Source organism: Rhamphochromis sp. 'chilingali' (genome assembly GCF_963969265.1).
Source record: "Rhamphochromis sp. 'chilingali' genome assembly, chromosome: 11".
NCBI classification, from domain to species: Eukaryota; Metazoa; Chordata; class Actinopteri; order Cichliformes; family Cichlidae; genus Rhamphochromis; species Rhamphochromis sp. 'chilingali'.
The window spans coordinates 29,611,962-29,639,909 of record NC_137938.1 but is presented as its reverse complement, the minus strand read 5'-3'; the positions used below and the strand labels follow the sequence as shown (position 1 = coordinate 29,639,909).

General features: G+C 38.3%; 2 protein-coding genes across 2 annotated transcripts; both read right to left on the bottom strand.

Annotated features, from left to right (window-relative positions):
• Positions 1-2,354: 2,354 nt before the first annotated feature.
• drd2l (dopamine receptor D2 like) lies at positions 2,355-27,948 on the bottom strand. The gene is made up of 8 exons (XM_080896321.1): positions 27,712-27,948; positions 9,396-9,791; positions 7,953-8,062; positions 6,520-6,656; positions 4,800-5,014; positions 4,414-4,497; positions 3,980-4,334; positions 2,355-2,585 (listed from the first exon to the last, which is right to left on the bottom strand). The coding sequence occupies exons 2-8, from the start codon at positions 9,765-9,767 to the stop codon at positions 2,389-2,391; spliced, it is 1,470 nt and encodes a 489-aa protein (XP_080752447.1). The 5' UTR covers positions 9,768-9,791; positions 27,712-27,948; the 3' UTR covers positions 2,355-2,388.
• Positions 17,872-19,629, bottom strand: LOC308406042 (protein FAM200C-like; the record flags this gene model as incomplete). The annotated part of the gene is made up of 1 exon (XM_080896847.1): positions 17,872-19,629. One exon carries the CDS (start codon positions 19,627-19,629, stop codon positions 17,872-17,874), a length of 1,758 nt encoding a protein of 585 aa, XP_080752973.1.

Here is a 27,948-nt window from a genome sequence, read left to right as displayed (position 1 = left end):
GGAGCTGCCTGCTCATGAGACTGACAGGATGCATAAATAAATAAAGCACGCACACTTTGTTTGTTTCTGCATTCCCGCATCGCCTTATTTACTCCATACAACTCGCACCAATCTCAGCTTGTCAAACAGACACAGCTCTGCCAGCTTCACCTCCCTGAGGTATCAGTCAGAAGAGGAGTGAAGGAACTCGTGTTTGCCATCTTGGCAGTGGCCCTCGAGGTACAGCAGCATTTTCAACTTAACAGTATCATTTTTTTTATCCAGTGAAGAAAGAGACATCAGCTATTTAAATGACTGAATGGCAGAGTTACTGTCAGGAAGCTGCAAGTCAAACACAGAGTGTGTTAAACTTCGGTTTGTTTTTCTATCACAGCCAAACTTTGACAATTTGGATCTTGAAGCATTTCTTTTATTAACTACACGTAATTGCAGAGATACATGTATTTGTCATTTGTTTTCTAAATTTCCTACATCAAACACTGAAAATATTCACACAATGGATTTTCCTTCTTGGTATTATTGATTTAAAGGAACAGGATTGACTTGCACTACAGCACAGGTTATGCAAATTATTGTTTAAAGAGTTTGATATTTTGATTGGAGGTGGATGGGAAGACTGATGTGACTGTCGCTTCCACTTGGTAAAAACTACTAAAAGGCCAAAGAGCCAAAGCTGTAAGCTGGAGTTACAGTGGAGGTAATAATAAATTGTTCCCCTGCTTTCAGTGAACAGGGGTCGTGGACTGCACACCAACTATCAGCAGCCTACAATGCAGCCTTAAGAGCTGGTCCCAGGTTAATCTAAATGAGTAGTCCTGTTGCCTTGAACTAAAGCAGTCATGAAAATGAGTCACTATAATTAGCGGGCTATCAGAAGAATTCACAATATCCTATTTCAGGCCAGGTAACCTGCAGAGATTTCAGAAAGTTATGAACCAAGAAATAGTTCATGCATGAACCTCCCTGAAAAAACTTTGTGGTGTTCAGAAGTGCTGGAAAGCAGACTGATTTAATCTTTTTCACATCCTTTGACCCTTAGCACAAAGAACAACATGCATATTTCTTAAAATATCAAATGGTCCATTCATTTTCTTGATCATTTGTCCAGTTTGGGGTTTCACAACATGGCACACCTTAGACAGATTACAAGTGTATCACAGGGCCAACACAGAGAGACTGACCATGTTGACATTTACTCCTCCCAATTTAGAATCACCAGTTAATCTAACATGCATGTCTCTGGACTGTAGTCGGAAGCTTGGGTACCTGGAGGGAGTCCACCCAGGCACAGTGAAAACATACAAATTTCATACCAAATGGCCCCAGATGGCTGATGGAGTCCTGTCTCACTACACAAGACTTTACACAGTCACCATCCCTGTGACACTGACACAGGATGTAAGTTGTACTTTACAATCAAGTAGGGAAAGGACTGGCCTATACAGTGGAAGTGATTGTATTTTTTTGCACTGTAATTTGACAAAAAAGTATATTTTTCCATTGCATAAGATGGTAGTGATTTTAAAACAACACAAGTAATGGATGAAAATGATTTTTATTTGATTATTTGTACATCCCACAAAACTTTAAAGCAAAGTCTACAACACTCACCTTTACATTTATAAACAACTTATTTAGAGAAAGACCTGTACATATTAAAATGCATGAAAGCTGTCTTGACTGTTACTGCTCAGTCACCAAATCAATAATTGTTACACAATGCAATGGGGATTTTTTTTAAAAGACGTATGAAACATTATTGATCATTGGCTGTCAGAGTTTTAAGCTGTACGCAAGCTGTTTTTCCCCCTTTCCCCTGACTTATTCCAGTCCTCTGGGAAAGACAAGCACATGTAAACTGATAAGGTGCTTTTTGTCAGTGATACAAGAAAATACAAGTACGACTTAAGTCTTCCAGTAAATTGGAAAAACAGTCACGTTTCTTGGAGTCCAACTTACACTAAGTTTTTGAGTCAAGCTGCTGCTCTGAGATTCCCGGTCCTCAGTAATTCTCTTGACAAGCGTATTATCTGTACAACGCAGCACACGTCTTCTTTTCTTTGAATATCTCCCGCTTGTTTGTGTTTTGTGCACCTGTCTTCTACTTGTCACACGCTTTTTTGTGATTGCCTCCTAGTTTCTTTCTTCAGTCTTGTGTAAGCTATTGGTTACATTTCTCTTGTCATTCACTTTCTGAAAAGTTTGTCCCACTTCGACTTATCAGCTGTCCACTCTTTTGTCTCACTTCCCATCTCTGCACATCAAACCTGCCACACACTTCTTTATCTTTGCTTCTTACTCAGCTCTTTCTCACCTCAGAACTCAAATTGATGTCAGGCGTTTTTATTTTTTTATTTTTGGACAACTGACACCTCTCATCCTTTTGGACTAGCAGTGCAGGATCTTGATGAAGGCTTTGCGAAATTCAATGTTGAAAGTGGTGTATATGACAGGGTTGACGGCACTGTTGAGGTATCCCAGCCAGGTAACGGCGCTGTACAGGGAGGGTGAGATGCAGCAGCTTCTGCAGTGGGCCTTCAGTACATGGGTCAGAAAGAAAGGCAGCCAGCAGATAATGAACACACCTTTGAAAGAAAGACAAGACGGGGGTTATGTCTTTGTGTGTCACAGAAATCATTCAAGGATGTAATTTATTAAATATCTTGTCTACTTGTACATTTGTAGTTTGCACACCCTCATAAAACCACTGAGTCAGTAAATACACAGACAGAGGATATCATCTATCCCAGTTTCAGAGTCAGAACTGCCAAATGTCATAAATCACACAACAAAAATGAGCTTGGTGAGAAAAATACAATCAAGTCAGAAGTCATAAATAATAAAGGCCATAAAAACTGCTGCTGTGAATGCTAACATTCATCACTGTTTCTCCAACTGACATAAGGAAAACTTGCTCCAAATTTACATTTAAAATCTTTCATCTGGAGAAATCAAATTATTTTCAGTTATTCAGAATAAAGCCCTCGGGACACATTTCATCTAGATTTTTCTTCATTCTGCCAAAGGTGATTGCATTTCCTTTTGCGATACAGAACTGGCTCAAGGGAATTATTGTACAGTAAACATCTACAGTCACCTTTTATGTATTAAAAAACATTTCATGATTGCTGGTTTTAACCCATATTTTTGGTTTAATTTTTATTTAGTCTTTTATTGCTCTCTGTATGCAATCTCAGCAAACTTGTGAAAATACCTAAATAAGATGAAGGCATCTGAGCAAATGTGATGATACATGGGACAAGCTACAATCAGCTAGGAGTACCCTCTCCCGTGGAGCCATCTCAGGAGACAGACACCTCTGCTTTTAAAGATAAGACAAGAAACTTTCCCTTTTCATAAAGTTTATAGTTAAAGCTGGATTAAATATCCATGAACGTTCCTTTAGTTATGCTGCTATAGGTTTAGACTGCTGCGGGACTTAATGTGATGCATGAGCACTTCTTCCACTCTCACTTTTCACTCTCCACAAGTTTATATACCAGCACACACACATAGACCAAAAAAGACAACAAACATGCAACAGGACAAAGCATGGAGACAAAGAACAAAGAAATATCATTAATCAATGTCATCATATGTTTGTCTAATCACTCTCATGTTTTGTGTTTTGTCCTGTTTCTCTGTGTTTTACTTTTTCTCTTCTCATTAACTTCTGTCGCTTGATTGATGCAGTACTGAATACCTTATAGTACACATCGGCGCTATATAAATAAGCCTTAATTAAATTAAATTAAATTAACTTTGTTCTGTTAGCTTAGATGTGTTCTGTGCCTTCACTAGATATAGAAGGATATCTTGAAAAACAATGTCATAGAGACTTAGGAATGGTCTGGCTTTCAGGTAGAAAGAGTTTGTGAATGCACCAGTGCACAGTGTGACAAACTACAAGTGAAGATTGAGCATGCACACGTGGTGCAGAGAACACCTCATTAATAAGTCTGCATTTCCCACTGCTTACCGAGCACAATAGCAAGCATCTGAGTCGCCTTTCTCTCCTTCTGCTGTGACAGCCTCCCTCTCACCCTTTCCTTGGTGATGCCCCATTTCTCTTTGCCTGCACTGCGCTCCCTCCATCCCTCACGGCCCCTCATGCCATCCTCAAGGGTGGGAGGACGAGGTGTCAGAGCCGATCGTGTCACGGTTGAGGGGAGAACAGGAGCAGGTCCAACCGAGATGGACAGGGAGATCCGGGGTCGTCCAGATTTCGAAGAGGCCTGAGGAGGAGGCGGAGGAGCCAGACCTTGCTCATTCTGTGGCAGGAAATGACCTGGCTCCACTTCAAGAGGGTGAACCACCGCCTCTTTAACCAGGCTCTGTGTGAGAATTACATAAAAATGACAATAAAAAGAGAATCTGTTTGGACTGAGTGCTGGCTTAAGTTATGACCCTCACCACTTTCTTGCGCTGTGGGGTTGCAGAGGCAGGTCTCAGGATCAGGGTGCACAGCTTCACATCTTCTGGTTGTGTACACTTATTCTGAAATGGAAGAATGCCATGTATATTGAAAAGAAAAGATAATGCAAAAAAGAACTGGAAACTGATATCTCACAGTAAAATATATTTGCTGGTAGGATAAGAATCTAGTGTCATCTTATGGAAATTACACTGTGCATGAGATGAAGTGTGTGTATCTGAAGTTACAAAAGTGTTTTTCAAATATGATGAAGACTGTTGTTGACTTCATCTAAACTTTCTATCTCGTTACAATTGCAAAATGGCTGGAAGAAAACTCAAACTTGACTCAAGCTTGATAAACATTAGTTTGGTATGAAATCTACCTTCCTGTGTCGGTGACCTTCTGCTTCAGCCGCACCTTGCGCAAGCAAACCGTGTCTGCGTGGCGGGGCAGTGCGTCTGCCGCGTTTGCGCAGCACCAGGCAGATCTGCGCGTACACCAGCAATGTTACAATGAAGGGAACGTAGAAGGAGGCCACAGATGAGTACACCACAAATGCCGGGTCTGCAAAGCTGCACGTGGTGCCTTCACGATTAGCTAATGTGCAGCAGAAAAAAAGAAAAAGGGCAAAGAATGGATATAGTACAGAAGCCTTTAGGGATAATTGCAAGATTTATCTGTCTATGTGTAAAGTACAAAGGCAAAAGGCAAGAGAGGTTAACCTAGGATTTAAACTGGTGCAGAATTTAACTATTATCAGAGCAATCATAAAGACAAGTGAGATGGCACTCAAGTTATCCTAAATAGGAATCTGTGGCTCTGCTACCCTAAAAACTGATGAACAGTCCATCTTAGAAACATGAATCAGTTCTGTTGCACTGATGCACAGTTGAGGTTGGCGGTGGGCAAATCTACTCTATGATAATCATAGTAAAGATGTATGGAAGAGTACAACATATTCAATTATTCTGTATTAAAGGTGCTGTTAACTTTGGTCATCTGTTTCCATTCGTTGTCAGCTGTAATAACCATCAGTTGAATTTACCATTAAACTCATTCATTTCTTCTTGATCTTGAAACTTTTTGGACACCATGTTAAAAATGTTAACTCATGAAGTAAAACGCTGTTTTCATTGGCGTTTCATCAAACCTACATTTGCAAATGGTAAATGGCCTGTATTTGTATAGCGCTTTTACTAGTCCTGCCTAGGGACCCCAAAGCGCTTTACACACCCAGTCATCCACCCATTCACACACTGGTGGAGGCAAGCTACAGTTGTAGACACAGCTGCCCTGGGGCAGACTGACAGAAACGAGGCTGCCATGTCGCGCCACTTCTGGCCAACACCAGTAGGCGGTAGGCTCGAACCGGCAACCTTCCGATTACAAGGCGAACTCCCAACTCATGAGCCATGGGTCGCTTTGCAAGCCACCAATGATGCAATGTGATCCTTTACATTCAAACGCTGGCGCTGGAACTGAATGAAAAGCAATGCACAGAGCACCTTTCAAATGCCGTGCTGTAATCTACGAGCAACACATTTCTGGGGAGAGAGAATATTTTTCACAGTTTGACTTACATCATTTGGTATCTTGCTGCATTTGGACCCACAACTGAGGCTGCCGGATGCCTCTTGCTCACCCTCGCATTACTCGATGTTTCCCCACTTATTCTCAAGTGGCCGCCTTTGAGTTCAGTGTGAGTGCTTTGAAAGCTGAAGTCCTTCATCACCAACTCGTGCTCACTGCAGAGTCAAATGGACTAGACAGCACCAATTCCCAGTGTTTATAGATAAGGAGGTCGGGGTCTGCATGTACCTAGAGGTGGAGCTGGACTATGCTTCTCTACCTCATAGCTCTCCAATAAGGTTAGCTGCTGGGCACCTTCCCTACTGCTACTACTGTGAGACAATTTTAACCATCGATGATGCCAACATATTGAAATGTCACAGCATTATATTTTTAAAAGACGAATAATCAAATTTAAAGACAGTTTGGAAAGACTGTTTTTGTATTAAAAAAAGAAACAGTTCTATAATTTTAAAGAAAACAATTTACAGCTGAGCACTGAAAAAGTCAAAAAGTATCAGATGACCCTTTACCAGTGTTGTTCAGCCCAAACAGTAAAGGGCAGGAGATGGCAAAAGAAAGGAACCACACAACCGAAATCATCACCGCCACCCTCCTCCTGGAGCTGTATCTGGTGTTGTAGAGCAATGGCATTGCCACCGCTGTATATCTGCAACAATACATACACACAGACACATTAACGCGCCTCCTACACGTTAACTTATGGTTGTGTCTTGACATGCACGTCAATGCAGAGGAAACAAATGTATTTCTGCACCTAATTGACCTCCTAGGACCTGGCGTCCACATATGTGGACATCACATTTTGGGTTGTGCAGACCAAAATATTAAATGTTGCTCCACAAGGGCCTGATATCCATTTACAAGGACATTATGCTGCCACTGTTTAATTGAAAACAAATGCCCTCATATGTGGATTTCATTTTTGTCAGAAACAAAAATCAGGTAAAATATAAAAATCAGGCAATTCTTTGTTTTTACATTCATCAGGTCCCAAACAGCCCAAATAGCAAAGTTCAATTTTGGAACATGAAGCCTAAAGTAAAATACAAAATAATGACTCCACACTAGCTGCACAATCATTATCTAGATTTGTCCTATTTCTTGTTTTGCAGAATACACTGGATGACTTTGCATACAAAGTGCTCGAGTTAATTAAATCACAGCACTTTACCTCACCCCTGTGTCCTTGTAATGGGTCACTTTGGGGGCTTTAAGCCCTGACAGCTTTGCTACTGAATTATATATAAATTACTCTCTGTGGATTCAACAAAAACAATTTAGAGACTATCCTTAGATGCTATAAAAAAATTACACAAGACCAAAGTGGTGCAGTCTAAATGTGTTACTTTGTCAGAAGAATTAGGACCCAATTGCAGACTGTCTGCCCGCTGGGTGTCTGGCCACCTCTCGCCGGACCATTAAGAGGGCATCAGGTGAGGTGGAACACTTAATCAGGTTTTTTATATGGTTCCACTAAAGCAAATACTAATTAGGGTTGCAACTGTGAAAACCTGTCATTACAAGGTGGACAGATAGATGACTGCAGCAGAAAGAAGTTTTTATTTGGCTACTCAGTGACAGCTGGATGATGGCAATGCAGTTTTTAGTGGGGTTTGTATAGGTAATGTATGTATATGCATGCTCTTTGGTTAGCGTTTATTTGCATAACCCAGCCAAAAAAAAATATAAAGGTCAAGATTAGGTGGAAGAAATACCATACTGATTTACTGTCATGTTATTTGGTTAAAAATGACTTATATAATTTCAACTAGTTTATAACAGAATAACTTGTTCTCCTGCTGAAAGGGAATTCTCAAGAGGAAGATAAATTGTTAGAATAGAAGTGAGGTGAGCTCAACAATAAGAGGAGACACAAAGAGAAAAGAGAACAAACAAGCAGTAAAGGTGATAATGTGAGAGTAATTTTTAGGCAAGTGTCCACCTGTCGATGCTGATGGCGCAGAGGTTGAGGATACTGGCTGTGCACATCATGACGTCCAGGGTGAGCAGGATGTCACAGTGGATGAGGCTGAATCGCCACTCTCCTACCACCTTCAACAAAGCAAATGAGTTTTACTCACTCATAACTCACTTTCATTTTTTTAACCTGGTATCACGTTTTGTACATTTTTATTCATGTGCAGCACATCAATATTAACCAGGCTGGTTCAAACTTTTGCTTCTTATTGGATAATTCAATATTTAATTTGAGTTTTAATAGTTTAATAAAGATCATTACTTCCTTTTGAAATTTAACTACAAAGACTGTCAGAAAGAAAAAGACAAAGGATTTGTGTTTACCTACTAAATAATGCAGAAATAAGTATTTTGCACTCTAACAGTGACTGCTGTGCACCAAAGGATTTAAAAAAAATAATTCAAGTAAGTCCCTTGGATCTAAAAAAAAAACAATAATTATTCTTGACTAAAACAGAGTAACAGTATTTATAATTATTAAATAATTAATCAGTGATATAATCAATAGCCAATCTGATATGTGACAAAGGTATGTGTTATTTAATAGCCAAAAATGCCAAAACACTTATTGATTCAATCTTTCTTTGAGTAGGTTATAATAAAATAAAGATAAGGAACCATGTAACATTACGTTGACTGATCTTGTAAATGTGAGTGGGTATTTTTGTGTTGTTTGAAGTTCAAAAAGAGGACCCAATATACAGAACACAGAGGCATCACCTACACAAACAAAAAGATAACTTTAATTAAACTCAGGACAAACAAAGGGATATGGTAGGACAGAAAGTGCCCGGAGAACTGATGACGACTAAGACAAATTTCAGAATTCAAAAGAAAAAAAAAATCAAGCAGAATAACTAACAGAAAGAAAGAAAAAATAGAATTAAAACAAAGGAAGCATAATAAGCAAAGATACACAATGGAAGCTTTTCTCCCCTTTTGTTAATAAAACACAAAAGGCAAACCAAAATGTGAGAAGACCTGACAGGTTATTCCAAAAGAATATGCGCATTATTAATAAGTCCTATTATTTTCTTGATTACCATACCAATCTTATCCATAATGTTGTTCTGGTAACTTCATACTAACAAAAATGTATTTGTATTGTTCATTTTCAACCAGCAGTCCACAAACCAAAGCTACTGAAATTACTATAAGAAGCTAGACAAAACAGCATATGTGAAATTCTGGAAGGCTGGTTATCAGTCGGCTCATATTCTTATCTAATATATTACTGGTCTCATTTGCTTTGTGTTTGTTCGAAAAAGGCTGAAAACTACCGAACACTCTTATCCTCTTGATTTCCATTGCATCTAAGGATTTGATTCTCTGTTTTTTTTTTGTCTTTCTTCTGAACCACAAAAAAATAAACAAGAAAAGAAGGGAAAACAAACACAAGTGCACACACCTCCAGGTATACGCCCCAAGGCATGACCAGCGTGGCCAGCAGCAGGTCAGAAACAGCCAGTGAGACGATGAGGTAGTTGGTGGTGGTCTGCAGGGCACGTTCTCGAGACACCGCCACGCACACCAGCACATTACCAAACACCACGCAGAAGATCAGGAGGACTAACAGCACCGCATAGAAGTTGTATGGTGGAGAGTAGGGTGAAGCAGAGCTGGTGCAGTTGGTGGAAGTCAGCAAAGAGGAAGAGGATGTGGGGAAGGATATGGGGGAGTACGAGAGGTCATTGGTGACATAGACAGAGAAATTATGTTCAAGGGAAGAGAGAGGGAAGGAGGGGGAGGAGGTGTCGTCTGACTTGTTGGGTAAAGTCATCTTGCTCCAGTGAACATGGTCAGGCTGAAAATTAATGACACAAAAAAGCAGGAGAAACATAATTACTGTGGGGCCCTTCATGGCCCACTGTGCATTTGATTCTGTCTTTTAAAATAGATCCAAAGATGAGTGGCTACTTTTTCTGACAGGAAAGGAGAACGAAGGAACGCTTATTATTGGAACTTTGTCTTTGGTCTCACCTCAGACAGACAGCTTTGTAACCACACAAAGGGCACAGAGTAAAGGAAAATCATTGGATACTGCACACTCAGTTTTTTATGTTAGTTTTTAGTTAGTGTTAAGATTCAAAAATTGAGAAAGGGTACAAGAGGTGATCGAAAAATAACCACACTGGTCCGGCCGGGTGAAGTCAAACGAAGATTTTAATTCGCACGTGGGAAGATCACTGGAAACAGCAATTGATCTTCGACTTACTAAAGCACAAACAATTATTTTATAACATCAGGGTTTGTTTACTGACGCCCCTTCATGCGTCACCGATACATTTTATACATAGATCAGATGAACACCACAATGACTTTTCACCTAGAAAATCATCTTCTATTTTCATGGCTGGTACTTTCCGTTCTTATCTTAAAGTGAATTGTTCCTCTTTCTTGTCGAGACATAACTAATCTCTCCTCTAAATAAATCTAACTAATGTGTGTGTATGTGTTGACCTCACATGCTCTTTGTGTCACCTCTTAACTGTCTGTGTCTCGTCCTCAAATGCTCTTTCTCAATTCACCTGTTGCACTTCTGACCTTTCACTAGACCAGAGGCTCACTGAGACTATGTGTATGTCTTCTACTAAATAAATGTTTTAACCAAGAACCTCTACTAAAACCTTAATACAAGAATATGAACATATAAAAGATATTAAAATGAACTGTTGTGTAAGCATGTACTGCAATTCCTTCTATGTTCTAGTTTTCCCTCAGCATGGATCATCTAGACACTCTCACTAGATGAAGCTCAAAACCATTAATGAACCTGAACATCAACTCAAATAAGCACAGATATGCAATATGTATAAAATAGTTATAACTGCACCTGGAATACAAAGTTAACATCATCATAAACATCTTAAGGCCATCTTAAAGCTATCTGTTACATTGTTAAAGCAATGATCATACTGCAGATTATATTATGCTGGTCAAATACTTTTCTGTTCATCCCCACATTAGTTAGTTTTGACGCTCCCATTATTGCCTGGATTTCTTCCCGCTGCTGTCTGCAGGTGGTTATGCTGCCAGAAAAGGTGCTACGCAATGTTTTCTTGTAAAAAGGAAAACTTATTTAGCTAATCATATTTCTTATATCACAGACAATCAACTTCCATTTAATCCTATAATGCCCTTTGTATCATATATGATATATGAGTTTCTGAGACCTCTATCTCATCAACATGATCAACACTTGCCATACTTTCAAAATGTTATGGACAAAATTCTCCTTTTTTGTATAAAATTAACATTGTTTTTAACAAAAAGTTGCCAAAAATGCCCAATGTATCAAATGTGATACAAAAATATATATAATAAATATGTAATAAAAATATATCATATGCAACATGATACAGCAAAAAGAAATTGTGGATTTTGTTATAAGGGTTAATAAACATCTAAATTCCAAAGAATTTGAATTTTCTGGCTGTTTTCGATAGGTTGGGTCTTACAGGGTTAAAAATTATGCAAAGACAGTGTTAAAAATACTGCAAATCATTCTGGGTTTATGTCTGTATATGAATTAAGAAAGCTGAGGCCCAAAGCAAAGCAGCATCTCTTTGTGTTTCTCTAATGGCTGTCAGTAATAAATATTAACTATGAGACCCAACTTTATTCCTTGATTTTCTATCTCTTGGCAGCAAAAAATTTATTGTTCTGAAAGCATTAATATATGATCCTAAAACACAAACCCCACACTGTAATTGGTGATGTGATCAAATTTTTACCAAGCCTATGTTTCAAATCTGTTTTTATATTCAATCTTTACTCTCAAACTCTTAAACAACAGGAAGTCTGCAGCTGCCAGAGCAAAAACTAAAACAGTCAGGAGCAGGTTATGGTCCGAGGGGGTTAAAAATCAGATGGAAGCCCCACCCCACGTTTTCACTAATTCTTTTATTTACAGCATGTTTTAAGTGTGATATAGATTCTCTGCTGGGGGTGTACCTTTTATATGTGTAGCTTCCTAAAACCACATGAAACACAAACTGTGCATTGCACTGTCAGAGGAATACGTTCAAATTAGTTTGATGCTGTAGAAACCGTATAAAATGTTAGCGTACTTCATTCTAATCTGCTGCTCGAACTCTTTTACACCACTAACCTGCAACCTTTGGAACACAGGATAATGTCTCTGTGTTTTCTGTGGAAAAAGAGTAATATGATCCATGAATTCAGCTTTTAGATTGATTCGTTGCTGCCAACATGACACCTTTCATGTAAACGCATAGGGGAAATTAGACATGCACGAGTTAAAGCAAGCCATCTACTAATTGGAAGATCGATTGTTCAATTCCTGCCTGCTCCAGTGTGCATGCAGTATGCTTGTGCAAGATACTGAACCACAAGTTGCTCTCCAAACCATCCATCAGAGTATTTGCTAGAAAGCACTTAAGTGTAGGAAAAAAGTGCTTGTGTATATGAGGTATTTTGTTTAAAGCCTTTTTAGTAGAGGAGAGTGCTATAGAAGAACCACTTACCACTTACATGTGTAATGTAATACTAACTGAACATCCTAATACTCACTGACCAGCATGCTTCTGAATTAATGACGACACACACACACACACACACACACACACACACACACACACACACACACACACACACACACACTTCATATATAAACTATAATTGCACTGTGACAGCTTATAGCATTTATAAGCCGTATGGATGCTCATCACTGAGTCAGTATTCTGTTTGTTCTGACATGCCTTCCACCCATGAAAGTTTTAACACAGTCAGTCATATTTGATCAATTATGTATGTATTATCAGTGTTCAATACACAAAGGTTTTACCTACATAACCTGTCCATAGCATAAAAAGAATTATTGATGTTAGGTCAGTGAGAGAAACACTAATCCACATGTGCAATGCATGCATCAGTGTGTTGGGTGAGCTGTGTGAAAACATTAGTTTATTAATTGCCTCGTTTTTGTTTGTATTTTTAGGATGCATTATTCACTGACTGCTCTCTATAAGCCATGCTCTCCCTTTGGCGATATTGATGCACAGTGGTACTGTAATCCACAACTAGTTGATGTAATTCAATTTGAAGGGTGAACTAAGGACGGTGCAATTCTTTTGACCAAAGGGCCATCAGGAGTAGGGTGTTTGTGCAAGCTGTCGCTCAAACCCAGTTTGTGGGCTGTACAGAATAATTCATGAGAAATTGCTCAGAAATAAAGTAATGCTCCATATTTTTGGGGGGAAGAAATGTGGATTGTTGTCAGCATACAGATGAAGTGCTGAGAAATTGATTTATGCTGCACAAGTTTTGCATCATAATGTTACAATCTTTATGAGAAAAAAACCCTGTCAATTGGGTTTCATGTGAAGACTTTATTTTAATGTCACACTGAATCTGATGGCAGGTTATGTTCTGTAAATGACGCAAATGACAAGCATGTTCTTTAGGAATCTTTGTTTTTAGGGGAATCATTAGACTCAGCACCCCAGTATCCTGAAATGACATGTAACACTCATTTGTGTGCCATCAAAAGAATTTATTGTTTGCTGAATGTGGTTTACAACCCAGTAGTGTCGACTGATGACGATCTTAATCATGAGCCGCACCCTAATCCTTACCATAAAATGACATCTGAGATCTCAAAACATCAACATCAAAGATGACTTTACTGACACAATGTACAGCTTATCACTATATCCAACAATAACAAAGCCAAGCAGAATAACATCACATAGCGCCACTATTATTGACAACATTTTTACTAATGTCATGGATTTCCAAATTAATAGTGGTCTGCTTGTCTGTGATATAACTGACCACTTACCAGTTTTTACTTTGTGTGACTGTGATTTAAAAAAAATAGATACCAAGATCATGATAGCAAAGCGAACAATAAATGAAGAAGCAATTCATGCCTTCAATTTCGATTTAGCACAACAAGATTGGAGTTCGGTGTATGAAGAGTCAGATGTGGACAAGGCTTATGATAATTTTCTAGATATTTTTACTATGTGGTACAATAAACATTGTCCTGTAAACGAACACATGACAAAGAAAAAAAAGATAAAAAGTCCTTGGCTCACAAAAGGAATTATTAATGCTTGCAAAAAGAAAAACAATCTGTATAAACAGTTTATCAAAGTAAAAACAAAAGAAGTGGAACAAAGATATAAAGCATATAGAAATAAATTGACTGATATTATAAGAACGAGCAAACAACTTTATTATAGAAGAAGATTATATGAAAATAAAAACAATATAAAAGGAACTTGGGATGTGTTAAACAACTTAATTAAACAAGGATCTTCTGGAACATCATATCCTGAATATTTTACTGATGCAAATGGTGAAAATCACAACATGAGTAATATTGTCGATGGGTTCAATAAATTCTTCATAAATGTTGGCCCTGAACTAGCAGCGGACATCCCGTGTCATAAAAATGAAAATATCAGTAATATAAAATCAAATCCCTTTTCACTGTTCCTCTCAGCTACAAATGAGCAAGAAGTAATAAATATCACATTAAAATGTAAAAGTAAGTCTTCAATGGATTATCATGACATAAATATGTCTGTAGTTAAACAGGTTATTCTGAATATTGCTAGTCCCTTAACATATATCTGTAATTTATCATTTCAGTCCGGTTGTTTTCCAAAAAAAATGAAAATTGCGAAAGTAATACCACTATATAAAAGTAATGACAAACACAGTTTTACCAATTATAGGCCTATTTCTCTACTGCCTCAATTCTCAAAAATTCTAGAAAAACTTTTTAATTCAAGATTAGAAAAATTCCTTGAAAAACATCAAATAATAAATGTTGGTCAGTATGGTTTCAGAACGCAAAGAACCACTTCAATGGCGATAATTGAGGCAGTAGAAGAAATTACTGATACACTGGATAAAAATAAATATGCAGTTGGTATTTTTGTTGACCTCAAAAAGGCCTTCGACACAATCAATCACTCAATTTTACTGGATAAATTGGAAAGATATGGTATTCGAGGGAAAGCTGGTAACTGGTTAAAAAGTTACCTAACAGGTCGGGAACAATATGTTAGCATAGGGCATTACCACTCAGAGAAACTTGGTATTACATGTGGTGTTCCCCAAGGGTCAGTGTTGGGACCAAAACTTTTCAATGTATACATAAATGATATTTTTGATGTTTCTCAAGTACTTAAACTCATACTGTTCGCAGATGACACCAACATATTTTTCAGTAGCGATGATTATACTGATCTTGTAATGACTGTAAACAGGGAGCTAAAATTAATAAAAAAAATGGATGGACATAAATAAATTATCATTAAATATAAATAAAACTAAAGCAATGTTTTTTGGTAATTTAAAATATAATATAGAATTACCAATTATCATTGAAGGTGTACCAATTGATAATGTGAGTGAAAACAAATTTTTGGGAGTTATAATTGATAACAAAATTTCATGGAAACCCCACGTCAGACACATAAAAACCAAAATTTCTAGAAGCCTCGCAGTTTTGAACAAAGTGAAACAATTCCTTGATAAAGATGCACTTTGTACTCTGTACTGTACCCTGGTTCTTCCATATCTTACATATTGTGTGGAAGTGTGGGGAAATACATATAAAAATACAACTAATCCATTAGTCACAGTACAGAAACGAGCACTGCGTATTATTCACAAGGCTGGTTATCTAGATCATACTCACAAATTCTTTCTTCAGGCAAAGTTACTTAAATTCCAGGATCTGGTTAATTACAATACATCCATAATTTTGTATAAAGCTTTTACTAAACTTTTACCGGCAAATTTACAAACTAGATTTGAAATTCGAGAAAAGGTTTATAATGTGAGAGGCTTTGGAGAATTCAAATTACCCAGAACTCGAACAACCCGTAAAGGCTTTTGTGTGTCTGTATGTGGTGTGAAAATCTGGAACAGTCTGAGTTTACAATTGAAACAATGCAAAAATATTCATAGATTTAAATTTCTCTACAAACAGTTGGTCTGGTCACAGTATACTCAATGATGGGTTTTAGTGTGCTCTGTAATGTCTGTCCTCTTACCATTGCTGGTATGGATTCCAAAATAAAAAATAAAAAATAAAGTGTGCGTATGTATGTACATATATGTACTTGTGTGTGTAGATATATATGTATGTATATGTATGTGTGTTTGTTACTTGTAGTTATTACTGCCTGTTACCTGTGGTAATGCAATTTATAATTTATATATTCTGTATTCAGTTATGAAGGCTCTAATTGTTGGTTGCGAGCTGCCGCTTAGATGCTTGTATCTGCCCGGGGCTGTTGATGGGTCTGTATGCAATGATGGGCGTAGCTGCGGGAAGTTTATTGTTTTTTTTGTTGATGAGTGAGTATAGGGGTGGGATTTAATAAGTTTTCTTCGTCCCACTCCTTTTTCAGGCAAGTTTTGTTTTTTGTTTTGTGTATTTTATGTTCAATATAGGTATTTGTTGTGCCTGAAAATGAATAAATAAATGAAAAATGAATGAATGAAAGAGCAAGATGCCCCAAGACAGAGTGCAAAACTAGGAAAAAAGCTATTTGCCAGTGACAGACTGCAGAGCTTCTGTAAAGCTGCTGAAGCACTGCAATAATAAGAATGAGAAGATGAAGTCTTCAAACAATGCTGGGGCATATTTTGTCCCAAGCAACTGATTGTTTATTTTATTTTTTTCTTGAACTGAACTACAAACGTTACATTGAACCTCGAATACTTTTAACACAAATTATCAAGAAAAAGATTTAACTTGCGAGGAATATTTCATGACTAATAATCTGATCACAACAAACATTTCCCAGAAGCTTTAGTCACAGAATTATCTCCTGTTTTTAAGCAAAGTAATTCTTGTCTTGCAATCCAAACAAAGTGAGACCTTGGGCTAAAGATGCATCATAGTGTAAAGAATCAGCTATGTTCAGCTATGTCGTTTTAAGAGAGGGAGCACATCACATTGATAGCTGGGATAAATAAAATGACATCTGAGATCTCAAAACATAGCCACGACTCATGAAACAGCAGGCTATTAGACACAGCAAATGAGTAAATGAATTTTAAACCTATTTGAAACAGAAAGAGAACTTTTTCTGTTGTTTTTGTTGCAGTTTTTTGCAGAAAAAAAATCTTAAAACCAATTCCAGAGGGAGTCTGTTGCAGAGAACAACCTTAGCTTTGTCGTTTACTAAAACAGACAAATATTTAGCTTTAGACAAAAGAAGGAACGCAATACGCTTAATTAATGAAAACATTAGTAACAACACATCTCATCTAAACTAGCCTTTTCTTTGAAACATGCGATTAGTAGCCTGGCACTGATGTCTTTTTGCAGAGAGGAGACATGATATAGATATATAAGAACTTCTCTTCCCCTCGCTTACAAGTCTTTGGCTCTCTTCTGTTACACTCAAACACAGAGGCTGTACGACAGCATGCAAAAAGCTGCATGAAATATTTATCGGCAACAGGAAGTTGAAACGGACTACTGACTGGCAGCATCACAGTTTGAATTTTCTTGTTAGTCCATGAATGAATTAAGTGAGACTTTTACCACCTTAGCACCACCCGCTCCGTCATGAGCATCACATTACAATTACTGACTGACTCTGACCTCTACTCTGCATTGTTAATCAACCCATATCCTAGACAAGTTCAACTGAACAAATCAATAGACCAGTGGTTCTTAACCTTGTTGGAGGTACCGAACCCCACCAGTTTCATATGCGCATTCACCGAACCCCTCTTTAGTGAAATTTTTTTTTTTTTTTTTCAAATTCAAGACATAGATATGTTTTTTTACTGGTGCACAAAATGAGCCGTACATGAACATCACCTTGTTCAAAGAACAAAACCAACACAATGCATGAACTTACAACAAATTACATACCTGCAAATCAGTGTGACTTCTGCTGTTGCCTTTGAGAGACCAGTTCAGATATGCGTGGCTTCACCTTGGCAAGTGCCAGTCTCATGTCATTTTCACAGAAAAGTCTGTTCCTTTTCTTCGTTTTTATGTCCAGCATCGTCGAAAAGGATTGCTCGCAAAGATATATTGTAACAAATGGTATAAAAAAATCCAGGGCTTTCTTAGCAATAATTGGATACCTGTCCATTTGTCGACACCAAAACGTTGAGAGTGTTGTTGTTCTGAAGAGTTGCTGTTGAACCTGGCTCTGCTGAATTTCAATGATTTCGTCAAGGTATTCATCATTGACATCTGCTGTCTCAACAGCAAACGTGAACGGCTGTCTCACCCATGCTGGATATGACTCTCTTGTAGGGAAATATCTGTCGAGAGACTTTGCAAGCTCATCTAAGTGCGTTGCAATTGTTTGCTTCAGTTCCGTGGATACAGAAACATCTCCGATTCCAGACACATCTTCGACCTTACTTACACAGTTGTCCAGAAGGGGGAAGTTTGCAAAGTTGTTGTTCTCTGTTCGTCGTTTCCATAACGTTAGCTTTTTTTGAAAAGCCTTCAGGTGTTCTTCCGCTTCTATGATATTGACTCCACCACCCTGCATCTGCTGATTGAGATGATTGAGAGCTGCGAATATATCAGCCATGTACGCTAAAATGAGAATGAACTCAGGATTTTTGAAGCAATCTGCATGACAGTGTTGGTGCTCTTGCAAAAACAGGGCTAATTCCACACGCATGGCAAAAACACGATTCAGCACCTGTCCCCGGGATAACCACCGAACATTAGAATGGTACAGAAGTACCTCGAATTCAGAGCCCATTTCTTTACACAGCTCACTGAAGATGCGGTGCCTCAGAGCACTATTTCGCACATAGTTCACACATTCCACACATTCCACCACTGTTTTTAATACTTCTGCCATTTTTGGAGGCAAGGTTTTTGTTGCCAATGCATGCCTGTGCAAAATACAATGAGTCACAATGATGTGTGGTGCATCGGCTTTTACTAGCGCACCAAAACCAGAGTTTCTTCCCAGCATGACGGGAGCTCCGTCTGTACAAACTGCAGAAACCATGTCCCATGAAAGATTGTTGTCTCCGAAGAAGTCATCCACAAGCTTCTTCACATCGGCTGCCTTAGTTGTTGTTGTAAGAGGCTTACAAAATAAAAAATCTTCTTTTATCATGTCATCTTTCACATAGCGCACAAAAACAGTAAGCTGGCTTAGATTAGCAACGTCTGTGCTCTCATCGAGCTGAAGGCTGAATTTTGCCGGGCTTGAAATCAGATCGGCGACTACTTGAGCCAAGATGTCTTTACTCATGTCTTCTATTCTGTCGCTGACTGTGTCATTTGAAAGAGGAATTTGTGATAATTTACCTTCGGCCGCTGTTCCGAGTATCAGATTTGCCATCTTTAACGCGGCTGGTTTCACGAGTGTTTCACCAATGGTGTGTGGCTTGCCCTGCTTTGCGATCAGGTAAGCAACTTCGTACGATGCTGTGAGGATCGGTTTGTTAACGGGTACAAATCCAAGAGCAGGCAGAGTGGGCCTTTCATCGAATCTGGCTCTCTTCACCTTGAATTCAGCAAGTGTTGTGTTCTTGTATTCCCCGTCTCCATGCAGCTTCAAGAAGTGTTCCTTTAGTTTTGCCGGTGCGAGACTAGAGTTGCTCAACTTGGCGTTGCAAATCATGCAGATAGGACGCTCACTCCCATCACGTTCCATGATACATGTAAATCCATATTGTACATATTCGTCCAACCACTTTCTTTTTTTGCCCGACATAGTTAGTATGGATTAAAATGTTTAAAAAAAATCACGCGAAGTACTACCACGACATTCACATGTTGACTACTGCGCGCGCTACATTCCCCGCAGCCCTGATTGGCCAAGCAGTGTAGCATGATCGTCTGCAGCCAGTGATGGCCAGAAGGGGGCGTGTCATCACAAATTTACAGGATAATTCGGGCGTGGCTGGACCTCTGCGACCTCCGCAGTGGAGGCTCTGCCGAACCCCTGAGACCGACTCACCGAACCCCTAGGGTTCGATCGAACCCAGGTTAAGAACCACTGCAATAGACAAACCACTGGCAACAGCATCTAAAGACATCTCAAGTGATTGATTTCACAAGATACAATCAGAGATCTATATGGCAAATTTCCAACCCCCTTGACAATATGAATAGTATAAAAGGTGGGTTTGGTGAGTACATCTAAGCAACATTATCACCTTGAATTAAATTTCTGTCTTTTAGCCTTGATTTAGCCTAACTGGTGCAAGGGAGCCAGCCCAGCGCCAGTCCTACACAGCACATCACTAACCTTTTTAACCTGCACTAAACTTCTTAACACATATTTTAAGCAAACACAAAATTACTATGATTCAGTTAGTTTTTCAAAACATTCAAAAAGAAACTTGATTCAGCAACAGAACATGCATAGATCTAAAATCTGGTTTAAAAACTCCAAAATGAATTAGCACATGACATAAGATTTTAAAATCTAGTTTATAAAATTGCAGTCCTTTCCTTTGAAAATAGTTTCATCTCCCTCCCCTGTCCTCTCTTTCTTACAATTTTCTGTATCACTCAGGGTTTCACAATAACATGTTTTTCCCACTCAGAATGTGCCTGCCACTTTAAAAAGGCACCTCTTCTGCCTATATACTGAAGTACCACAACCACAAGTTTATATCTGCATGATGTGCTCTAGGTGTAAGCAGGCCATGGGATGTCATTATTTTCTTATTACTGAGTAACTATCTCCATGCAGTCACTGGAAGCACATGAAAAATTCATTCATTCGACAGTATCAGCCTGCCTATCAGATTTTATTGCTCATTAACTGAAATTGTCGGATTGCTGTTCTGGATTGATCTGACCCACTGTAACCTCTGTATTTGTGTGTGTGTGTGTGTGTGTGTGTGTGTGTGTGTGTGTAGTAAATGCTGTAAAATATGCAGGAAAAACAATGTTTTTTTTCATTCAAGACAATTTGTAGAATCAGCTGCAACATAAATTGCAATAAGATGATTGACAGATCTTTAGTTGCTATCTTCACTTGCTCACTAGAGAATCACCTGTTTGCAGTACAGATTCTCAGCCAATTTCCTTGACATCTTTACCTGTTTTTGAGCTCACTCTCTCAACACCAAACACTTAAAGCAAGAATATTTAATTAAAACATTTGTTCTTCAAAATAAACAACTTTCCTGCAGTCATATTTGAGCAACTGTAAACCGAGCTCATCTTACCTCAGTCTCTTTCACAAATTAGTTTAAAAACATCAAAGAGCAAGATGCCCCAAGACAGAGTGCAAAACTAGGAAAAAAGCTATTTGCCAGTGACAGACTGCAGAGCTTCTGTAAAGCTGCTGAAGCACTGCAATAATAAGAATGAGAAGATGAAGTCTTCAAACAATGCTGGGGCATATTTTGTCCCAAGCAACTGATTGTTTATTTTATTAAATTTTTTTCTTGAACTGAACTACAAAAGTTACATTGAACCTCGAATACTTTTAACACAAATTACTAAGAAAAAGATTTAACTTGCGAGGAATATTTCATGACTAACAATCTAATCACAACATAAACATTTCCCAGAAGCTTTAGTCACAGAATTATCTCCTGTTTTTAAGCAAAGTAATTCTTGTTTTGCAATCCAAACAAAGTGAGACCTTGGGCTAAAGATGCATCATAGTGTAAAGAATCAGCTATGTTCAGCTATGTCGTTTTAAGAGAGGGAGCACATCACATTGATAGCTGGGATAAATAATACCAAAATTTAAAATGTTGCACCTACTGCAACAGGGTGGTGAAAAAAATGTGCCTCAAAGCCTAAAATCATAATTAATGTGTGATTGATAAAAACATTGATGAAAACATGAAAACTCCATGTGACCATGACAGATTCTTCTATAAACCCAGATAATGGCCTTTCATTAACTCTAACATGCCTATTCACTCAAAAATGTGTTTTCATGAAGATCTCTGGGCAAGACATACATATGTATTCATTCCGTATTTTTCAATTTGTGATGATAAGAAGATGTAATTATAAGAACTGTTTATTTTTAATGAATATCTTTGTGGAAAAATCCCTATGAAGAACATTTATGTCTAAAAACACGCCTATCTAAGAAAAGCAACATAAAATTAACATTCAATAAAAGATTTATTTGCAATTAAACGTTTTTATAAACTTCTGAAAAGATTATTTTTATTCATTATTTTATATTATTTATTTCAGTGTTTGTGAATACCACTGATGTCTCAACCATTTTCTCATAAAACAGTCAACTTCTGCAATGTGAAACATAACAAGATATTAATTAAAATGTAAAAAATACAAGCAGGATACAAAAGGAGAGCCTCAGTGGTTAAAATTATGAATAAGTACACCTATTTGGCTCTGTCTAGTACATGTTGTTAGACCTACTGCCAAACTAAAGTGATAAATTGGGCAGATTTCAGTGATTGGAATTAAAAGGCCGCCATTAATCAGTGCATTGGTTTTACTTCACATTACCGTGCAATCATGTCTGCTAGCATAAACTCTTTTTCACAGAGAAAAGCAAACCATGCATATATAAATACAGCAGCCTGGTTCCCTAAGGTTCCCACTTAGTACAAGCTCGACAACTTCTGGAAATGGATGTTTGTATAACTTGCATATTTATCATCTTGAATTGAAATGATAAAGTAACTTCTAAGCTTATCACTTTGTCCCAGTGGTGTATATTTTCTCTGATTCATTTTTATTTACGCTCACTGGCCACCTTATTTGTGTAGCAATTCAAGTCCTCGTCAACACAGCTATGTAATCAGCCAATCACATGGCAGCAACTCGATGCATTTAGATATAGAAGCAAAGTTAATACAACCGGCTGAAGTTCAAACTGAGCACCCGAATGAGGAAGAAAGATGACTTTGAATGTACACTCAACAAAAATATAAACGCAACACCTTTGTTACTGCTCCCATTCCCCATGGGATGGACGTAGAGACCTAAAATTCATTCCAGATACACAATACGGCGACGAGCTGGAGTCAGGTCAAGACCCCGATGAGGACGACGGGCATGCAGTTGAGCGTCCCTGAGACGGTTTCTGACAGTTTGTGCAGAAATTGTTTGGTTGTGCAAACCAATTGTTCCAGCAGCTGTCTGGGTGGCTGGTCTCAGACGATCTTGGAGGTGAACCTGCTGGATGTGGAGGTCCTGGGCTGGTGTGGTTACACGAGGTCTGCGGTTGTGAGGCCGGTTGGATGTGCTGCCATATTCTCTGAAACGCCTGTGGAGACGGCTTATGGTTGAGAAATGAAGATTCAATGCACGGGCGACAGATCTGGTTGACATTCCTGCTGTCAGCATGTCAATTGCACACTCCCTCATTGCTTGTGGCATCTGTGGCATTTTGCTGTGAGACAAAACTGCACATTCCAGGGTGGCCTTTTGTTGTGGGCAGTCTGAGGTACACCTGTGCACTACTCATGATGTCAGATCAGCATCCTGATGTGGCACACCTGTGAGGTGGGATGGATTATCTCAATATAGCAGATGTGCCCACTACCACACATTTGGACTGATTTGTGACCACTGTTTGGGAAGGATGGTTATATTGTGTATCTGGAATGAATTTTAGGTCTCTACGTCCATCCCATGGGGAATGGGAGCAGTAACAAAGGTGTTGCGTTTATATTTTTGTTGAGTGTAGAATGGGTTTTGGTCCCAGACTTTCTAGAGAACAATCTGAGAAGAGAAAATATACAATAAGAACAGCTCTCTGGGCAAAAAAATCCTTGTTGATAACAGAGGTGAGATGAGAATAGATTGCTTTGAGCTGAGAGGAAGATAACAGTAACTCAAATAACCAGTTGTTACAACCAAGGCAGCAGAAGAGCATTTAATCTTGAAGCCCCAGCATACTAAGTATTGTTTTTAGCCAGATCCATCTTCTGTTTCAAATAGGACAACATGCCTTGTCACAATGCTCAAATCATCTCAAACTGGTTTCTTGAACGTTACAATGAGTTCACTGTACTCAGATGGAAGATTCACATTATCGACGTGAAGCTGACAAATCTGCAGCAACTGTCTGATGCCATCATCTCAATATGGACCAAAATCTCTGAGGAATGTTTTAAACACCTTTTTGAATCCCTACCACAAAGGATTAAGGCCATTACTAGTTATGTGTGCGTCATAAAGTGTCCTGTGAGTGTATTTACTCACTATAAATGACAATTACAGCCAGAAAAGCATCCATCCTCTTCTCCTAATCAAATTCAGGGTTGCAAGTGGGCTAGAGCATATCCCAGGGTGAGAGGAGCCATACACTGTACATATTACCAGTCTAACACAGAGAGACAGAGAGCCATTCACACCTACGGCCACTTTAGAATCAACAGCACATCTTTGGACTGCTGGAGGAAACAAGAGTACCTGAAGAAACTCACACAGACACAGGGAGAACATCCAAACTCAACACAGCCACGAATCCTGGAATCAATCCCAGGATCATCTTGCTGTGAGGCAACAGTGCTAACCATTGCACCACCATGCACCCTATTTTTGACAAACACAGATGAGCAATGCCACAAAGCACTGAAAATGGAAATATAAAACAAGTGAAAAAGTGTAGAAAAAGTGGAAGTTGGTTTGAAATCCTTTCCAGTTAATATTATTGTAGTGAAAGACGTCTTATTTGACTTACCTTAATACAATTAAGAGTATCACAACAAAAATTAAAGTTGTTTCCAGATAAAAAGTTAACAATGTGGTGGTTTTCAGATTTGTACCGCAGAAGTATCTAATCCTGATTTAAGAATTTGAGCGCATTTGTCAAACTGTAATGAGACAGTTATGTTCGTGCAAGAAGCAACAAAGTGAGACACCCCAGATGTTTCTTGCTAAAAACACAGAAGCCAAAAAACACTCAGCTGTGATTCAAGCAGCTGTTATGATGCAGCACCTTTGACAGTGTTGCTCATTAAAACCTTGATTTACTTTGTGCAGATTCACATCCATGATGTGTAAACTGAGTCTGAGCAACATGAAACCTCGCTCTCTCACATTCATAGAAAATTTTGTGAGAAAACATGGTTGCACTAAAAAGCAGAGTTATACATTTCAAATTCAGAAAGAAGCATCAAACAGACACAATGCGCTTGAAGATAAAAACGTGTGAGGCCACTACATGTAACATAAAGCAAGAGCCAATTTAAAAAGGAAAATTAATTCAAAATCTGATTAATCTCTTTTTTATTAGTGAGCTTAATTTAGATTACTGTGGTGGTTTTTCAACTGTTTTATTATGAACTAAGACAAAGTAACCAGCTTCATCTCATCTGCCCCCAACCCAGCCTCAGGCTCCACATTTGGGCCATGAGTGCTTCGATGGACCACATGTTTAAACATTCATGAGTTAAAATGCATAATTAAACATGGATGGAAACCTGTTTTCCCATATGGTGCGCTATAGGATGTAATGAGACTGATGTGAAAAGACATCAGTAAATTGATCCTGCAGGTTACATTTAGTTTAGTTTGACTCTAATTAACAGGGAAAAAGTAAGCACAGGTAACAGATGTTTTTTTTGTTTTTTTTTAAATATTATGAACTAATGATACCCAATTGTTGTTGCAACAGTCAAGTTTGTTACTTTTTGTGGGCTATGTAATCAGATTCCAAGTAGCAGTTTTACTACATTATTTAATCAGCTCACTCTTTCAAAACCATGCTGAGTGATGCCCTTGTTGTCCCAACTCAATAACATTCACAAGCCCTTTTCTCTCTTATCTCCCTCTCCTCCTGCCCAATCTCCTGTTTCTCTTCCTCTGCTGGTTGCTCCTCTCTGGAGATGCTTGACAGGTCTATTACATTCTTGGCCTTGCCTGCCCCCAATTCAACGGCAAAAAAATACGCATAGAAGAGAAAGAAAAAAAAATATGCGTTCAAATTTTCCCTCAGCTTTACTAAGGCTGTGAGTTGGCCTGCTATAAATCTTTTATTTCTTTCACTGAGAGGGAGGAACAAGTCCCAGCCACTGGGAATGGTACGGATGTTCAGCTGCAGTATAATCAGCTCTCTGCTGAGATGAGGCCAGTAAATATTCAGCGTCTTAACCCTACTTCAGCTCCCAATTACTCCCTGAACTCCCTTGCCTCCTTTTTTCATATGTTTTTAAGGAGCAGTTATTGACTTTTGGAAACAAATAAAATCACAGCATGGTTTATTTGTGTATTTTGTTACACAGTGGAGAAAAAAAAATCATTTTTAGTACTTAATTGAGCCACGAAAGAAAAAAAAAATAGATATAGATATAAGTCATTAGTATATTAGTGCTGCAATAGGGATTCACAGCCCCCTGTGGTAATATATGGTCAGTCAATAAGTAATAAGAATCTTGTGTGTGGTAGAAATACCAATAAATTGATTAGCAAGTGGGAGAAGGAATAATTTGCACCAATGTGGCACATGAGAGTGTTGCATGAGAAGATGTGATCCCCGGGTGACGCTCCACACCAAAAATAAACATCTTCTATTCAAGAAGCGATTTGACATCTTCTCCATCTTCTCCATCTTTTATTTAAAATGAGACACTGCAGCGTTTGGAAGCCACTTCTAAGAGACTGCTGAGGATAAACAGTTTCAGTGTGAACAGACTGATAACTGCATCCTCTCCATTTCATTAAGAGTCAAATTTGATTTGTCAAAGTGCCCATATGGCACAAACATTTAAAGTGTAGACATAACCAGGGTTTGCTCCTGTTTACACACTTAACCACCCGTCCCCTGCCAAATCTACAAATTTTCACCATTCTAAAATGCACATTTGAGGGAATACAGCATTACTGAAACACACCCTTCAGCTGTTGAGAGAACTCTAAACAAATCTAATGCCACTTTGCAACCACTAGAGGGTATCCCAAATGAGAACTTCAGATTTACAGTAAGATCTGTTTCTGCAATTCATTTGGAGGCAAGTTGATTTTATTTCTGCAACACCCGAAGACTGAGGTAAAAAAAACAAACAAAAAAAAAAAAACCTATAATAAATGAAAATATGGTAAAGTTGACAATCATGCTCAGACTCTCCAATAACAAACTAAGTTGAGTAAATAAATTCACAATTTCAAGCAACCTAGAAGAATAGTTACAGGCTAAAATAACATTACAAACATCTTTTACCGAGATATCTGAAAATACATCGGCAGAAAAAAAAAGGAATGTAAACTATATAATACTGTGAATCATACAGCTACTGGAGTCTTTCTATAAGACTTTCTTTGACAGGACTATTATGGAACAGAGCGAATGAATATGTAGTTTTTGAAATCATCATCATTATTATTATTATTATTATTATTATTTTAATAACGGAAACAGGAAAACTTCAGTGTATTTATGAAAAAAAAAATGAAAGCATTAAATGAGCAATAATACGAGACATACCTTTTGAGGCATGCCTTGACTTTATTTTGAATTCCGGGTAATAAGCACTTATACACTCCAAACACGTATTAACCCAAAATCCAAGCCGTGATTTTATTTCAAAAATAAAATGTCACCATGCCCCTGCTGGCGTTCATCCGCAAAACGAACTTGTCAATCTTCTATATTGGAACCAAGAAAAAGCATGAAAAATCACAGAAAAGCGTTGAAAGCATGGCAACAAGTTCCCCTTAAGACGCTGCCAGTCCTATCTGAACTGACAAAGGTTTCTATATTTAAAAGATAAAATAAAAAAAAAAAATAAAAAAGAAAGAATAAATCTGCTTTTCAATTTGGTTTAAAGCGGTTACTTACCCTATGGTGCTTCAGGTGCTCACATTTAGCTTCGCTCTCCTCTCAGGAACAGCACTGGCGAGAAATTGGCTGTCCGTCCGCGGCATCCAATCAACAATTTACGGCAGACCTTCCCCTAGATTGACCTCAGTCGGTGGGCGTAAACACCATCAGGGGTAAAGTCCCCCTCCTCTGTCGGGTCAGTGCTGCGGGGGTCTGACAGGAGATGGAGGACGATGGAAACAGTTTGAGGAGAGA

Coding starts and splice junctions, on each gene's coding strand:
- drd2l (XM_080896321.1), bottom strand. CDS start 9,767: ATGACTTTACCCAACAAGTCAGACGACACCTCCTCCCCCTCCTTCCCT. Junction 4,498..4,799: donor AAGGTCACCGACACAGGAAG/GTAGATTTCATA, acceptor CTTCCATTTCAG/AATAAGTGTACACAACCAGA. Junction 4,335..4,413: donor CCCCACAGCGCAAGAAAGTG/GTGAGGGTCATA, acceptor ATTCTCACACAG/AGCCTGGTTAAAGAGGCGGT.